The sequence below is a fragment of the Oryctolagus cuniculus genome, chromosome 12, assembly GCF_051225735.1.
Source record: "Oryctolagus cuniculus isolate XC-2025 breed Fujian yellow rabbit chromosome 12, ASM5122573v1, whole genome shotgun sequence".
NCBI lineage: Eukaryota > Metazoa > Chordata > Mammalia > Lagomorpha > Leporidae > Oryctolagus > Oryctolagus cuniculus.
Window position 1 is genome coordinate 71396118 of NC_142878.1, and position 18187 is coordinate 71414304.

Here is an 18187-nt window from a genome sequence, read left to right on the forward strand (position 1 = left end):
CTGTGTCAACAGTCAGCCAATCGATGTGACATGCAGGCCTGTGTACCACATGCATTCCCCTCCACCCATCCACAGAGCTTCTCCCAACACCCTATTCTAGAGTCCTAGAACTATGAATTTTACAAGGACACCAATGCTCACAAAGGTAAGTACACCCCTCTGTAGTACAAACTAAAGACAGCACAAAAGATGAAGCTCTTAACTCTGATTTGCATGTTGCTTTTTCTTTGGAGAGCTAAGAGGACCTGATACACTCAGAATTGTGGCAAGTTTTCTTCAGCATAGAACGCATCTTAGCTCCTGCAGGGGTGGTCTGCAGCCAAGTTTGAACAGTCCTAGTTTGCTTAGAAGAGTTCCTGCTCATGCATGTTGACCTAACTTCACTATTAGTGCCCTTTTTCACTTTTAAAGTTGTCTTGGTTTGGTCATTAATTATTTGATCACCCAACTTACGGAAAAGTATGGCCACTCTATTCTGCTAACTCACCCATCTCTCCCCTGACTTTCAGTAGGAATTTGTAGTGCAGAAAGTGGTAAGTCTTAACTCTGAGTCATACTATGTTTATGAAAACATTTTGTTTTCCAACAAAACACAAAATATCTCTTGTATCTTGGGGCTCTTTACTTTGACATGTTTGTGAAAAGAATTCTACCCACACTAAAATGTATTCACTTACACAATTTATTCTCAAGAGATCCAACTAAGAAAAGTTACGAAATTAACTCCATTATCTTGACTTAAAATTGTAAATATCACAAGGAGTTATTCTAGAAATGTGGAATGCACAGTGATTATGGACAATGCAAAATCAGCTTTTTCCTCATTCTGTGGTAGAAGGTTGCATTTATAATTGTGTCATGAAACCTGTGGCTCATTAATGAATCCAAACCACTGTTGATGATCAAATTACTCCATTCTCACACTCTTTTACTTATACATCCAATATTTTCTTAACAAAAAAATTAAGTTTTGTAAAAATGGTCAAATGTTTGTTTTTGTCATCATTATTATGATTCCTTCACTTGTGGCAGAAATAAACCTGTAGGTGCCAACCTCTTATGAATGGGGACAAAGATTGTAGAACTGGAATACTTATTAACCATTTGAAAAATGTTTTTATTTCTATATATCTTCATTGTTTTCCTTTTAGGTGAATTACATATTCATCATGGAACAAATAAAACCAATCATTAATAAAAGTAAAATAATAGTTTTCATTTGTACTTCCGTTTAAAGCATCAATCCTTTGCTTTTTAAATTTGAACATATAAAATTTCACATTGACATGTTAAAAGTGCAGAAAATTATCATTCACTGTGGATTAGATACAGATCTGTTTAAAAGGAAATTCATGAGCTAGATGACTTCTTGAAAGTTTTTTCACTCCTATTTATTTATGGAGATCTGGTAATTTAATGTCTTTCACTCAATGTCATGACATGTGTTGAAATCAAAGGAATGCAATGCTATAAATTTTTTTTGAAAATGTATTTGTAATAACACATTTATACTACTCCATAGGTGAAAACAACATAGACAAGTCATATAACCATACTCAGTCTTGAATGTGAGCACTTAGTGATTTTAAATCAGTTGCAATCAGTTGATATTAAATTAGTTGCAAACTACTGCCATTTAAAAACACATACTTCATGAATAACTGAAGTGTGACACGGAATTTTTACAAGCCATATAAAATTTTGTGGAAAAAGGTCAAGACTGTATGGCCAGCTATACACACAGAGCAAAATAATTACACTAGAGATTGACACAGAATGAGCTGTTCTCTCATCTGGGCCAGAAAGATGAGGCTACAATCATATCTTTTGCCCTTGGATTTGTTTCTGATAAAATATTAAAAAATGAAGACACCACACACACACACACATACAAAAACTCTCTGGTTTGGTAATTCCAGTGCAGTGACCAGTACTGCCCATTTACAAACATCGATAGCTCTCCTACCTTCACACTTGTCATTTTGCAGACTGTATCCAGGTGGGCAAATGCATCTGTAGGACCCATCCAAGTTTTGACAGGTACCTGGTGCACATTTTCCAGGTTCTAGAAGACATTCGTTGATGTCTGCAAAGATAGAAAAGGAAAAAAATAAGGAAGAGGTGCCCATTGATATGATTTTCATCAAGCAAACAAAATTCAAAAAAACTGGAATTAAATCAAAGAAATATGTAAAGCTAATTAAAGTAGACAAAATTCTGATGAGGAGAAAGATAAATGATAATAAAAGTAAGCTTTATCAGGTTTCAAAAGTATACAATATAACAAATACATTTTATTTTACCTGACAAGGATTAAGCATTTCTAGCAAACTGTAACATGAAAAGTGAGTATGAAGATTTTGAGGATACCTAAAAGATTAAATAGTAGTTTACAAAACAGTATTTTAAAGAAAAAAACAGGGATGAAATCACAACTGTTTACAGAACAATTTAACTACTTGACTGTTAAATATAACTCCTCTCTGAGTACAATGACTTAATTTTTAGAAATAAGGGAAAGTGATTATATATGGCATATAAGTGTATCACATGTGTGTGTGCAGACACACACACACAGTCCTTAGAGGTTGGATCAGTTAACCGTACTCTGATTTTTCTTGCAGATTTCCAGAAGGAAGGGTCAGGATGCGGACACACAGTCTTTGACCTCCGGGAACGCTGTATCCTGGGTCTCTGCAGCCCTGCACTTACCCACACAGGTCCTCCCATCCGGAGCCACCTCGTAGCCTTCATTGCACTGACACTGGAAGGAGCCCACCGTATTGATACACTGGCCATTTCTGCAGAGGTTCCCATTTCCAGTTGCACATTCATCAACATCTGCCAAAAACAAAAACCTTTAATAAATTCCAATGAAAATGTCATAATCCCAACAATGCTCTAAGGGGAAAATATACTTATTTTGAGCTTCAGAGGCTTTTGCTGGCTCTGCCAAATCTAGGAGATTACAGTGCAAATTTAATTTGTAACAATAGACCTGGCTATTGTTACAAAACTAACAACAAGATTACATGATTACATGATTCTGTTAGAAACTGATCATCTATATGAGAATTTATGTTTCACCTTGATTATCTTTGATTTTTGAAAAGTTAAAACCAATCTACTAACACACAATTCAGCTGAATGAAATATTTAATATTCTTGCAATCAGAAGTATAAAAAATTAATCTCTAGCACAGAAAAAATTTGGTTTATTACTGTTGCCTAGCATGTTTTACATGGGCAATTTTATAGATTTAGTAATTTATTTCTTTTAAGAGACTACAGTGAATCATCTGGACAAGAATGTCAACATTGTTCCTGAATCATGTAATTTCTATACAAAGAATAAAAAATTATAGATGCTCATGAACATTGTAATCAAAGTAATATAGTGACTAGATTTGATACTTAATTAGCACATTATATCTGACAAGATCTATAACCAACTGTTATGCATAAAATGGCATCTATTTTAAAAGACAGCCAACACACTAGAGGTGATGCTAATTCTAAAGAACACACGTAAAACTGACTTGCTTTGGCAGTGAACACTTTTGCACACGCACCTATGCAGTCGTTGTTGTGAGACAGGATGAAACCATGGTTGCAGCGGCAGTTGAAGGAGCCAATCGTGTTTCGGCAAGTTCCATTCCCACAGGCATCTCTTTCACACTCATTTATGTCTAGTAGGAACACAGTCCACAGAGAAACATAATTACTAGTGGAAAAAGCACTTTTGTAGTTACTAGGGGGAGTAAAAAAGCATTTTGGGGTTCACAAAATCTCACATGTAGCCTGAGAACTTGTGGGTGCCAGTATTAGCTCCACCAGTGGTAGTGAGAAACCAGCAAGAGGCAAAGTTCTAAACCTTGGGACTCCATCCTATTCATGGTTGGAATGTGAAAGGAGGCAAGCTAAGGACATGAGAACTGGACAAGAATTATTTTATTCTATTTACTTCTAGAATTCTCCACCCTTGCCACTTTTCTCAAATATTTTCACTTGAAAATGGAAAAATTCTGTGCTCATCTGGGTCTTGATTTGTTGCCACCTTTGGCACACTTCAGCCTCTAAGATTCTCACTCCAATTTACCAAAAAGTAGTGACTCACCTGGCATTACCCTGAAATCAACAACAAAATAACTTTGCTTTCTAGCTCACTTGCCACTTTAGACATCCTTTCACTTTTCCAAGTCACTTCTTAAACATATAACTTCCAACAATGATAATTATCTCCTTTTTCTAAACTATCCTAGTGTGATGACATTCTATTTGGTTCTCTTGTGCATTCTTCCAATATTATTTCTTTTTATTGGCTTATGAATTTTCTCTTTCACTATTTCATAGAGCTATCTTAGTATCTTTGTGTCTTTGCAACTAGCCACAGCAGCTAAGAGGAAATTAACAATTTCAATGAAGGACATTTGATATTGCTGATTTGAAAGAAAGAGACACAAAAAGAAAGGGCAAGGATGAAGGGATAGAGAAGGAGTGGAAGGTTAAAAAAAACTAAGGATGCCAGAACGGTATGATCATATGTATGATTTTCTTCCTGCCCAGATTTTGGACATGAAGATAGATTATTTGTGAATCCAAATCAGGAAGCTATTTCTGACCTCAAAATGGGTCTAACAGAGTGTGTGTGAAGACTATATCCAGAGGAGTCACTATGCCAGCAATCAACTGATTGATTTCAGCCATGTTGGTGAAACTCTTTGGTTGGGCAGGTTCTTTGTTAAGGGGTTCCATAACATTCAGATGGAAGGAGAGAGTTGGGTAATTTCTAACGGTTATGCAAGGGTGATGAGCCAGGATGATTATGCTGCTTCAGCTTCAAATGTGTCATTACTCCAGGGTAGACAAACCTTTACGAGAATGTTCCCTAATGGACGAATCCAGTTAAAGCCAAAGACAAGCAGTTTAAACATTACTCTAGTGATTGTTCTTCTTCAGCTGTGAAACTAACTCACGTTCTAAAAGTTCCCCAAAGATGTAATGGGTGTTGCATTGGAGTAGAAAAAGAAAGAAGAGGAGAGAAGATTGATTACATGTTATAAAGTTTATTTTAAATCAACAGCTTGACAAAATAAACCAAGGCAGAGATTTAAAATTCAGAGCTTTTTTCTCTAGAAAAATATTTTTTTTCTTATTTTTTATTTATTTATTTATTTATTTACTATTATTATTATTGCCTTTACAGGGTCTGTAGAGGCCAGTGTTGTGGCAGAGTGGGTAAGCAGCTGCCTGAGGTGCCAGCATTCCATTTGGGTGCCAGTTAGAGTCTGGACTGCTCCACTTCCAATCCAGTTCTCATTAGCAAATGGCCTGGAAAAGCAGCACAAAATGGGCCCATGTCTGGGCCCCTGCCACCCATGTGGGAGATCCAGATGAAGCTCCTGGATTTGGCCTGGCTATTGCAGCCATCTGGGGAGTGAACGGCAGATGGAAGATCTCTGTGTCTCTCCCCCAACCCTCTTTGAAATTCTGACTTTCAAATAAATACATAAATCTTAAAAAAAAAAAATCAAAGGATCTGTAGAGGCAGAGAGAAATAGAGAGGTCTTTCATCTGCTGGTTCACTCCCTAGATGGCCATAATGGCCAGAGATGAGCCGATCCGAAGCCAGGAGCCAGGAGCTTCTTCGAGGTCTCCCACAGGCATGCAGGGGCCCAAGGACATGGGCCATTTTCTACTGCTTTTCCAGGCCATAGCAGAGAGATGAATCAGAAGTGGAGCAGCCGGGACTCGAACTGATGCCCAAATGGGATGCTGGCATTGCAGGCGGTGGATTTACCTACTATGCCACAGCACCAGTCCCTAAATCTGCCTCTGAGGATCTGGTCCAAACTACAGATTGTTCAGAAAAAAATACCCATTCTCATACTCAAAAACTGAATCTTTTCTAATGATGGGAATTCACATAGAGGTTTAAAAAGAATAATAGGCTATCAATATTAACAAAAATTAATTTGTGTCTTAATCCTTTCTTATTTATTCCTTAATCAAATGCATATCAAGGAAGAAGTTTATTAAGTTCAGATTGCTTAACATTAAATAAGATGTTATAGCTGTCCAGTTGCCTGTGTTTTTATTCTGTAAATAGCAACACAACTACTGGAGACTTAGTGTTAAATTTCATAAGTATTTGGATGCAAATGCATTACCCAATAGGAGATGAAGGGGAAAAATGAAATAACACAAACTTACCCAAACACATGGTTTGATCAGCGTTTGTTTTAAAACCTGTATGGCAAAGGCAATAAAAACTCCCAACAGTGTCAATGCACTGCCCATGGCTGCATATATTGGGGATTTCTTGACATTCGTTGCGATCTGTAAATAAAAAGCACCTTGAGCATTTGAATGGAAACAAAATCTAGTTGAATGACTAAGTATTGTTCTAGGATTAACTCCAGCTCTAAACTAAATTAGTGAACTGGACACTGGCATTATGCCTACTTTTGCCTCAAAAGTGGTTAAGACTCTCATTTATGAAGGAGATTCAGAGTATAATAATGCATGAAAGAATGAAAACCAGTGACAGGAACCAAAATGTTCTGAAAGATGAGAAAACTGGGAAGTAGCGAGGGGAGAAAATCTAGTTAGGAGGATTTTCTGGCTGATTAGCTGCCTAAGTGGTGTCATGATCTGTAGAATTAATTGAGATGTTTTGTCTAGTCAAGATTTGCTACCCCAAGTCATGGACACTTTTATGGCTCCTGTTAATTTACATCAAAGTCAAACAAATCACATCGCTAAGGTTAAGTTTTTGTCAATGGATAACCCATGCTGTCCCTCGTTCAAGTTCCACCTCATTGTTCTTCTTAGTCCCATAACCTTTTACTCCATCTGAACCACGCCTTCATGTCCAACATGGCTCCAGCAGCACCTGATAATCCTAATGATGTTTTTGTTCTCTATTCATATTTATTTGAGGGAAAACCCTCCCAACTTGCTTCTGCCAGCCTGTAAGCTCTAACTTATATTTGTTATCCACTGAATCTTTGTTGCTTTCCTGAAATCTGATTAGCTAAGGGGCAGAATTTAATGCATGAATTAGCAAACAATGTAATTACATGCTTATTTGTGTCTCTGATTTTTCTAAAGCTCTCAAAACTGCGTTCAGAGTAAATGTAATCTGAAGAGCACTGTATCGTCCTGATTTTCCTACTCTCACAAAAGAAAACACTCTGTCATCTTTGCAGCGAATGCTGTAGAGCATCCTGCTCTTAACAGGAAAACCCAGACTTGCTGTTCGCATGCTGCGTTCACCAGGAAACAGCAATTGGGAATGAATACATTTTGCTGCACAGATAACCTTTCCCATCCCAGAGGAAAGGTATATCCTCTGTTCCATGTGTTCTAGCTGCCATTTATATCACTACCTCTTGCTGGGGCTGAGGAATCACCAAACTTTTAAAAGTGAGGAGGAGTACATCACTGGATGGGAACTTGAGATGGAGCAGTTCAGGAGTTACTGCTACCCTGTGTAAAAGAGCTACTTAACAAAACATGCTTCCTATTTGAGAAAATAGGTTTGAAATGACCAGAATTTCCCCAAGATAGGCAGAGGAAATTGATTTTCACTCCCAAGCTCAATGAAAGGAGTTGTTCTTGAGGAAGTAGGGCAGGTGTCAGGGTCTAACATGATATCCCAAGCCACTGGCACCCTCGGCAGTGCTGGACCTGGGAGTGTGTGGGGGACCAGACCGACCTTATGTCAGGGTAGCATAAGGAAATAGAGAGCACTAAAGGGGTCTTCAATTAAGAATCATCTCTCATCCACTGCTTATTTCATGATAGAATTTAATGAAATATGGAGGTTCTATTGGTAGAATAGAAAGCTATAACTCAAGAGAATTTGATTGTGAAGTTTTCATCTTGTTTTAACACCAGAAAACTGGGTTTATACAAGCACCAAGATTTAAAACTCCCAGGAGATCATATGAAAAGTTGGGATAGGAGGGTTGAATGGGCTACTGAGGGAAAAAAGCTGTCATGCCCCCCCCCCCCCCCCCCCGCCAACAGTGCACAAGAGTGGTGTGGGGGAGGAACTAGGAGGCAGTGGCTGGGAGGAAAATGCCTCTTGTCTTTAGCTGGGCAAGGATATCTCAGAAGGGAGTGCTTCTGCTGTAACCATGCAGCTCCCGAGGTCAGATTAGCATCCCAGAACTTAGGTAGCTAAATCTTTTCTCAGATCTCTCATTACAATATGGCTGCTATGGTCAGCTATTGTGTGGACTATGAAATGATGCATTTAGTAATTCAAATAAAAGTCTTATGAGTAAGAGGGAGTTTTTGTTCTTCTCTTTTTAAACACAGGCAAAGACGAGTACTTCACAACATGCCTGCAAACTTCTAAGTATGGAATAGCATTTAAAGGCATCACAAACTTCCTCTAAAGTAAATGTGAATGAAGACATCCTAGAATGAAATCTTCAACCCTAGAGGTTGAAATGCTGCAAAACTCAAGCACATTCCCTTTCTTTTGAAGATGTCAATGAATGAGGGAAGTTGAGCTTTTGGCTACAAACAACACTCACCCACAACACTTACTCTGCTAACACTGGGCGCTTTTTGTGTATGTTAGTATTCTACAAGAAAATAAGGCTGAGCTTCCTCAGGCTATGGATTGGGTATCTTGTCTTGATCTATAAAATAGCTCTGTCCCTCTTTCTTCCCTGAGTGTGAAATGGTATGAAATGACAAGTGCTTTATGATAGTACATATCAGTCATTCTGTATCTTGACTGGTATTATTTCACCCAGGTCCAAAGAAATATAAATTAAGAGTAAAATGCAGGGAAGTGGTGTTGATGCCAAGTTTCACTAGCATATTGTGGTTCATATCAGAGACGTCCCTACTTTTCCTGTCCTCTATTTTTAATACGTGGGTAACAACAGCTTTGCTGACAAAATGCTAAATATTTGCACATGTTCCTTTAAAGCCAACAAAACAAGTCTTGATTCTCAAAGTGATTTTTTTGTTCTGCTATTACGCCCTCTTCCCACCAAGGTCTCATAAAACAATGCAAAATACCCTACAGAGAGCAGTGCACTTCCTACCACTTAATCACTGGCAGGCAAGGAAATCCAAGGAAAGTCTGACCATATTCCCCTGAGTTGCTTCATTCACAAATGCATAAAGTATCCAGGAAACTCACTATGAAATGAAGCATACGCAGAATAACACATTCTTCCTGATTTCTTTGCTAACTACACAATGATTTTAATTACTTAAAAATTATAAGAAAATCATTCTGAGGGATTATTTTGCTTCTAAGAAGAGTGCTTTAATTTTCATAACACTGGGTATAAGGTCTCATCAGAAACTGAATAACCTTACCATTAATTTGGGTTGAGAATACATCCAATCTTCTTGTTTCTACTACATTCCTGACAAAAGTGAGCAACAACAACAAAATATAACTTCTATGGGAGTCAGTTTCTCACCGAGGTTAGAGGTTGCTAATCAGAGGTTGCTAATGTCTGCTACCTTCAATGAGTGATCTTTATTTATCAGGTGTTTGGGAAGGAAAGTGATGCTATTGGTTTTGTTTGTCCAGTGTATGCAGGTAAATGTGGCCCAGCTCAGAATAGGTTCATTGTCTAGATTTGGGATGTGTGACCAAGAAATATCATTGCCTAAGGGGAACTACATGGAAGACAAAAGAAAAAAAAGTTATTTGGTCCTGAATACTGGATAAGGTAATGCGGGTATGTACATATACTTATGCATGTGCGTATATGTGTAGGTATTTGCCGACGAGGCAGCAGAAAGGTAAACATGAAATCTATTTCTATAAATGACTCCTTGAAGCCTTTGCAAATATCTCAATTATAAAAGGGGAAAAAGCTAAGTGTTTAGACATTTTAACAGTTTTCTTTTTTCCAATGTCACTGAGTTCATCAACCTGAATCCTAACTCATGTGTTCTTCAAAAGAAATCCAGGTATCTGCAGCTCTGCAGAGATGAACCCCTGGGTGGACATGAGTGCTCAACCAGCAGGGCACTACATACCGTTGCACTGTCCCGTGGAGGTGAAGCGGTAGCCAGGCTTACAGTCACAGCGGTAGCTGCCTGCAGTGTTGATGCATTCTGCATTACGCTGGCAAACTGGGCCATTCTGACACTCATCGATATCTACAAGCAGGGAAGAATTTAATTTAGTTAGAAGGAGAACAGAGTCCAGAACAGAATCTGGTATTGAGTTGACAAAGCCTCTCATGCAAAAACAGATTTATATTTTCTTACTTTGATTGGATCTATTGAAAAGACAACAGAGATATTTACCCCAGCTATATTCATAATTGCCACAACTTGGAAGCACCCAGGATGTCCTTTAATTGGTAAATGGATAAATAAACCATGAAACCTCTAAAGCTAAAAAGAAATGTGCTATCAAGTCATGAAAAGGCATAGAGGAAACTTAAATACATATTAAGCAAAGAAGCCAATCTGAAAAGGTTATGTACTGTATGATCCTAAATGCATACATTCTGAAAGAGGCAAAACTACAAAAATAGAAAAAAAACAGTTTTGAGAGGAGTTGAAGGTAGGGAGGCATAAGTAACACACAGAGGACTTGTAGGGGAATGAAACTGCTCTGGATAATGCTATAATAGTGGATAATTGTCATCATATATTTGTCCAACTCCACAGAATGTACAAGTCCAAGGGTGAGCCCTGTAGTCAACTAGGAGACCAAGTGGAGATGATGTGTCTGTGTGGGCTCATCAGTGGTAACAACTGTACTATTCTGGTGGGGGAGGTTGGCAGTAGGAGAACCTATGGATTTGTAGGACAGGAGGTATATGGGAAATAACTGTACCTTTCTCTCAATTTTTCTGTGAACCCAAAACTGCTAGAAAATAAGAATTTTTTTTTAAAAGGGAATGTAAGACTAAAAATCCATTATTTACAATTTTCACTTCAATGAAAATTATCTATGGGTGCAAGTACTTGAATATGAACACATATGGGCCCTCACATGATGATCATGTTTTGAAAAAATCTTATGCAACCTGACTGCTAGGACCAGCACATGCTATGGATACAGACTAATACTGTATGAAGTCCTGTGTGGACTCAAAGCCCCAGCATTTTATGACTCAATAAGGCTGCTTTTGTCTGGAAAATTGTGAGGTCTGCAGCTCAGAGCATCCTAACCCTACTGCCCATAGGAATCCCTCAGAATCTTGTTAAAAGGCAGATTTTGACTCAGCGTGTCCTTCGTGAAATGGCCCGAGACTCTGCATTTCTATCAAGCGTCCAGGTGGTGTGGGTGCTCCTGTCTGTAGAGAGAACTTTGAGCTGCAGGGCTGCAGAATTGCCTGCTCAAATTATAAACATAAGGCAGTCAAGTCTAGGAAAACTAACATGGAAAGTTGTACTACTAAAAACAACCTAACACTCATTATCAAAGAAAAGAATAAAATGGATATTGTGTGTGCCATGGCTTTGGCTTTGTTCAAGGGGTTGCTTGTCTCTTGTCTACTTTTTTTTTTTTTTTTTTTTTTTTTTTTACAGGCAGAGTGGACAGTGAGAGAGAGAGACAGAGACAGAGAGAAAGGTCTTCCTTTTGCCGTTGGTTCACCCTCCAATGGCTGCTGTGGCCGGCGCGCTGTGGCCGGCGCATCATGCTGATCTGAAGCCAGGAGCCAGGTGCTTCCCCTGGTCTCCCTTGGGGGTGCAGGGCCCAAGGACTTGGGACATCCTCCACTGCACTCCCGGGCCATAGCAGAGAGCTGGTCTGGAAGAGGGGCAACCGGGACAGAATCTGGTGCCCCAACCGGACTAGAACCTGGTGTGCTGGCGCCGCAAGGCGGAGGATTAGCCTATTGAGCCACGGTGCTGGCCACTTGTCTGCATTTTAAAAACCAGATACATAATCTAGTTCAAGTTTATGGCATCACAAAAATGACTGCACAGTCCAGGCTACCCTACGGGGAAGAAGACACATTCTCCTCTCATGAATAGTCTATAACATAGGTGACAGTATTTTCTCAGTGCCAGTTCTAAGTTTGCACACAGAGGTTAGCTCTGCTAAATAAGTTCCCACAAGGAAGTGGCAAAATGCACCAACAGATGCCTTTTAGGCACATGTCACTGTGACAGGAAAACCTTAGGATCATCCTCGGTGTGAGTTTCTGACCAGGTGGGTAGACCATGCCTGTCTGCAACAGACACAAGAGTAGAAGTGTGGCTGCTTTGGTTGCCTTGAGACCAGCACCATCTCACTCACTAGGTCTGACTGTTCTTAAGCAAGGGTATATTGAAATACTGTTTGTGCCATTAGAGAAGCCAAACTGTCACAGACAAGCATTTCCATGATGCAGTAGCCTAACTTCTGATCATGTGCATACTTGGGGAGAACAGAAGCAAGTTCCATTAATCACTTTTGGAATCCATTCCAGTTTCAGCCCTGTTCAGGCATGAATTAAATCAGTATTAAGTCAGCCTTCATTTTCTGATTCTAAGAACTAAGAGAGTGAGTGCTAGGAGGCAGCTGCACCTGGATGAGATGCTGTTTCAGGAAGGATATTCTGTGAAACCAAAAACAGCAGCCCTTAGTTATCTCCATAGCCACTGGATGCTACCTTGCCAGCCAAGTGCCTGGCATTGGTACATCCAAGTCTCTTCAGTCTCTTAGATATAGCAGAATACAGGTTGACTTGGTGGTCATGGTGGTGTGTGGTCATGGGATCCGGCCCAGGACCTCTGGATGAAAGAGGGGAAATGCCACAAGAAGGTGTCAGGAATCCCGAGGCATGTGTGGGAGGAAGAAGAGCATGGCTATGAGAAAGGCAGCCACCTTTAGCATGCTACCATGGGTTCCCCTCTCCTCTCCCACATCCATGCCTCTATCCAAGGCACCTGATCCTTGATGATTTCCCAGAGCCTGGGAACTGAGGCCAAGGCCTATATTGACTACCATCTTGGGGAGGTTCCGAATGGCTCTCACTCCATTCCCACTAACCCACACAGCAGGCAGGGGAAGGGACTGGTGCCAACTTGGAAATAGTAACTGAAAGCCAGGAGAGGAGAACATAACAAGTAGGCAGTTAGGGCTGTAACTTTACTTGTGGTTTATGTTGTCCCCCATTTTAAAAAGGGGGTTTTTCAGTATTAAAAATTAAAAGCATTAAAATAGATGCTCGAATTTTTTTCTGATATGAACAAAAACTCTACTAGAGGCCCTAAATATAAGTACTAATAAAAATTATTCCAGCTGTCCTAGGGAACATTGTATATTTCATAACCAGTAATGTCCCTTTTATAAAAATGTAAAAGAAGACTATCTTCCCCAGATGTAGGGGAAAAATATGAAGTGCTATAAGGAATGCTCAGAATCACTGTGTGTGTGTGTGTGTGTGTGTGCGTGTACATGTGCGCACATACATTGCAACAGGAGGTAATTTAAAAATGAAAAAAAAATATCATTTCCATGCATGCCAACATTCTTCCTATAAAATCAAATTTGCTGTTCTAGCCATTTGGAATTTTTTCATGTGTTTGGAATATTTGCATTAACCTTGTTTTCACTTGGGAGTAGCAAAGTCTCAGTTTGGAAAAGAACACTGATTTTGAGACTCAGCTAATGTTGACTGTCCACTCGCTCATTTTCAGGCAGTGTGAACAAAAGCGGCTCACTAGGCTAATCCTCCACCTGCGGCACCGGCACCCCGGGTTCTAGTCCCGGTTGGGGTGCCGGATTCTGTCCCGGTTGCTCCTCTTCCAGGCCAGCTCTCTGCTGTGGCCTGGGAAGGTGGTGGAGGATGGCCCAAGTCCTTGGACCCTGTACCCCATGGGAGACCAGGAGAAGCACCTGGGTCCTGGCTTTGGATCGGGGCAGTGCGCTGGCCATAGCGGCCATACTGGGGGTGAACCAATGGAAGGAAGACCTTTCTCTCTGTCTCTCACTAACTCTGCCTGTCAAAAAAACAGAACAGAACAAAACAAAACAAAAACACACTCCATGTGACACACCCGGGAATTGAAAGCTTTTTCATATCATCCGGGAAATCTGATACATTGTGTGCAGGGCAAAGAGGGCTGCAGGACGCACGTCCTGGTTTTTCCATGGGGAATTAATGAATTCTTTTGGCATGGAATTTCATGTTGCTTCATACCATGCCCTTCACCATTTCTATAGCTTGATGCATTTCTGAAATGTCAGTGCTGTGAAGTTTTCTGTGTGTGGTTAAAGTATCTCATCAGTTGGCTCATTTGTGGATATGACAGAGTCACAGAACCACTTACCTTCACAAACCAACAACTTGTCATTATAGAAGAATCCCACTGGACATTCACATCTGAAGCTGCCAACCATGTTGATACATACTCCATTTTCACAAACCCCAGGGATCTCCCGGCATTCATCAATATCTAGAAACAGAGCAGCCACCCATGAGTGACACTACAGCACATGATCTCTGCCCACATGCGACAGGACTGAATGTATGTGTGTTGGGGAGGCAGTGAAGGGAGTAGAGGGCACCTATGAATAGCAAGCTGAACTACCTAAATCACTTTCCAGACACTGGTGTGTCTATGTGGATTTGGTACCTATCTTTTGGGTTTGTTTCAGAACATCCGCTTTGTCCAGGTAGGAGCCTTCTTTGTACTCACTGGGTGCTGTGGGCATCCTAAATGAGGAGAATCAGTGATTGCCAAGAGTAAAGATTCCACTTGTACTCCCCTCCTCCTTTATCTGGCTTTAGAGAGGAGGTGAGTCAGGTGGGGGAATGGAAGCCAGCATGGTGCCAGCACTGGACAGGGACTAGTGTGGTAGACTGTGTACTTCCTGAGGCTGGGCCTGGCTGCTGCACCTGTGCTACTAGTCCTTAGTATTCTACGTGACAGACTCCAAGAACTCAATTCAAATTGTGTGGAAGTGGGTCATTGTAAGTAGAGCCAGCCAGCTATGGAGGGGGATTAGTGGGCATGCATCACCCCCTCATCTGCCAGGCTTGGATTCATCACTGTCTTACATGCTCTGAACTCCAGGCCACTTAAATTTCTCCAGGACAACAGTAGTAGTAGTAGTAGTAATAATAGCAATAACAGCAATAGTGATAGTGATTACAGTATCTTGCTGCATGCCTGGTGCTCAAGCATCCAGCCTGCCTTTACTCACTGAGTCATCACAGCCACCCCAGGACATGGTCTCAGGGTGACACGATTATCCTCACTATGCAGAGGATGCAGTGGGGACCAAGGATGCAACCTGCCAAAGACCACACAGCCCAGAAGAAGCAGGGTCAGGATTAGACACCAGGAGTCTGCCAACAGGAAACCCCACCTTCCTTTTATTTATCTGCATCACACAATCGTCACAGAATTGTCATTCTGGAGGGGTCCTTTCCTAGCCTCCTGACAGTGGGGGAAGATACTACAATCACAAGTCTTTCCAGTTCACCAGGTCTCTGCTGCTGTGGTTGCGCTACTTTGTTTATCTGTTACAGTCTGGAGCCTCTGGGAGTTACCTTGTTCTCAGGAGCTGTAAGAGGATGTTCACAGATTCAAGGGAAGTCTACAAACACTGCTGCAATTTCAGAAGACTCTCACTCTAAAACCCATCTGCTCTAAAGGAGAAATTTGTCAGGTCATGGGTTTATTTTAGACTCCTTTCTAAAGGACTTGATTTTGTCTGAAAACAAATTGATCTATTTAATGGAAAAAAAAGTTCAGAATCCTAAAGGGTACTTGCTATTTTGAATACAAGCAGTTATGTTTTTAGATCTTTTGACATATTTGTCATTCATGTTGTTAAAAAGCCATGTGAAATAACCTCTCAACTGTGGATCACCAGAAAACAAAAACACAATTCAGAGCCCATTCTTTTGAGTGTGGGTTAAAATATGAAATATTATAGTCACATCCACTTGTTTTACATGTAAGTAATGTGTTATTACCAAGTTTAATAATAATAGGCCAAATCAGGTTTCTAGCCATAGGCAGGCATAAAATAGCAAACTATATATATATATACACATACACATATACATATATATACCCATATATATCCATATATATATGGATAAATAAAACTTTGTTTTCTTATTCCCTCTGGATTTTCTTTGAGTTTCAACTTTGAAAAGTTTATATTTTAAGACAAGATTAATAAACATGCTATCATTTAAACCCCATATGAATGAACTCTATATGCCAACAATCTTCAGACCTTTCAGAAGGACAGCATAAATCTTAAACAAAACAAAGTTTCTCAGTTATCTAAATATTTTGTCATGGTGGGATTTGGTAACAATAAGTATATTGCTGAATATCAACTTTCCAGTTTCCAAGGGCTAGAGGCAAAGTAAGCTTGAGTCAGGAGTGGGTTCCGGTCCCAGTTCTGTTATCAATTAGCTAGGTGGCCTTGGGTGAGTCCCTTTCCCTGTGTGGGCCTCTGTCTCCTCAAATGTGAGGCAAGGCATTTGGATTCGATGATGTTTGAGGCCTTTTGAGCTCAATGAGTGGACTACGCTGATGCCATTTTCAAGTCTTTGCTTACTGCCAACCTCGCGAGGCAGGCCTTGCTGGGCACACGCCTGCTCCAGTCATGGGGAACCATCATTATTAGAGACTACTTATCTTCTGATCACAGATTCCCAGGAGATTAAAAGATCTGTTTTTGGGAAGGGGAAAAACAAAGCAGCTGGGGCCAGGTGTTTCATGCCAATGTCATTTAGCAGCTTTTCCTTCCAAACCATGAAGTTTCTTTGGACATTGACTAGACTGTGGAGCCATATGGATTTGGCGCTGAGGGAGCCAGGCTGATTGCTGGACCAGACCCTTGTTTTCTTAAACAAGGTCACTGGAAAGACTGATGTGGATTTCAGTTTACTTCTCAGGAATAAGGTGGAACAGAGCAATGGTGGTGTCTGCTACCAGACACAACTGCTCAGACATAAGAGGGCATCTAAGGATGCATATAAATCACATGAGAGAAAAACTGCGAATGCAATAGCTTTCCATCCACTTTTATATTATTTGGTTTGAAACCGCAAGGGCATGGCCTGCATTGGCTGAACACTGTGCAATACTTCTGAAGCTCACACAAGCATCTCCACTGCGGTCATGTTCTCTCTTCTCATTACCAGACAGAGCCTCAGGTGGAAAAGACTTTTCTTTCACATCTGAAATTTGTCAAGCAGATGACCTGAGTAGGGTCCATGTGAGATAAAAATTGATCCACAAGAAGGGTTTTATGTGCACAACCTACACGGAAGGTTTGGTATGAAAAGTCATATTGAATTTGTCTTAGTCAGAAGGATTGGGAATTACAGACGAATGAAACGTCAACTGGCCTTCCTCCCAGAATCTTTCTCTTTGTTGATGCCTAGGGTTGCTTTAACTAAACTTGATTGTAATTTTGTGGGAAGCTTTCCAGCCCCCTTCATCATAAGCAACAACTGCTGCTGCCAATGAGGTGGAGCCACGTAGGGTGTTTGCAAAGTTTCTTTCAAACCAAGAATCATTGTTTCAACAGAGCTAAAGGCATTGTTTAACAACTTTTCCTTCTAAGAAAAAAATAACAAGCTGAGAAAATAATGGCGCGGACTTTCTTTCCTAACACAAAGGCAAAAGCAGAAAGTTCCAACAAAGCTCATATGTTTGCTGCTCAGAACTCACCAACGGGTAAGCCAGTGTAAATGTCAATGACAAAGCCCGGCCTTTGACTTCCGCAGAGGGTAGCAAATTCATCTGCAATGATTAAACAAAGGTGGGAGGAGGCAAAGGGGTCAGTAAAGGATAATCATTGACCGAAAGAAACCGCTTTCCAAACATTCTTGAAAGGTATTTGTATCTTGAAGAATTTAAAATACAAAGTAAATCTGAAAATTCCTGTAGATGTAACCTTGTCCATAAGACAAACACTGAAGGGAAAATTATCTGATGTTGACGGGATAATGAGGGAGAAGCAGAGGTCTCCACGTCTCTTGCCACTCATTTTTATGAGCTTGTGGGTAAGAGTTTGGGTTTCAATACAGACGATGTTCAATTCTGGACATAGGGACTGGCAAGAATGCCTTTCTCCACTCTGTGCTGAGAGAGAGAAGAGTTTAAGGAATGCTTACAAAAGCCATTTTCTCAGTAGAGCAGGGAGACCATAGCAAATCTAGCCAAGCTCTTGACATTAGATCTATTAATGACTAAGGCCAACCAACTAATCATC

The 18187-nt window shown here is 40.3% G+C and overlaps 1 protein-coding gene and 1 long non-coding RNA gene across 3 annotated transcripts in view; one reads left to right on the plus strand and one right to left on the minus strand.

The window, feature by feature from the left end:
* Positions 1 to 18187, minus strand: part of FBN1 (fibrillin 1) — a 258038-nt gene that overhangs the window by 32555 nt on the left and 207296 nt on the right. For both annotated transcript variants that reach the window (XM_051822402.3, XM_051822403.3), the window contains exons 43-49: positions 17644 to 17715; positions 14269 to 14394; positions 10027 to 10149; positions 6214 to 6339; positions 3573 to 3689; positions 2713 to 2841; positions 1967 to 2086 (exon numbers count right to left, since the gene is read on the minus strand). In XM_051822402.3, coding sequence (XP_051678362.1) covers positions 1967 to 2086; positions 2713 to 2841; positions 3573 to 3689; positions 6214 to 6339; positions 10027 to 10149; positions 14269 to 14394; positions 17644 to 17715 — 813 coding nt within the window. The remainder of the gene's footprint in view (positions 1 to 1966; positions 2087 to 2712; positions 2842 to 3572; positions 3690 to 6213; positions 6340 to 10026; positions 10150 to 14268; positions 14395 to 17643; positions 17716 to 18187) is intronic.
* LOC138844681 (uncharacterized) lies at positions 5 to 3368 on the plus strand. Its single transcript, XR_011380906.1, has 2 exons — positions 5 to 145; positions 2625 to 3368. It is a non-coding gene; the product is annotated as an uncharacterized LOC138844681 (long non-coding RNA).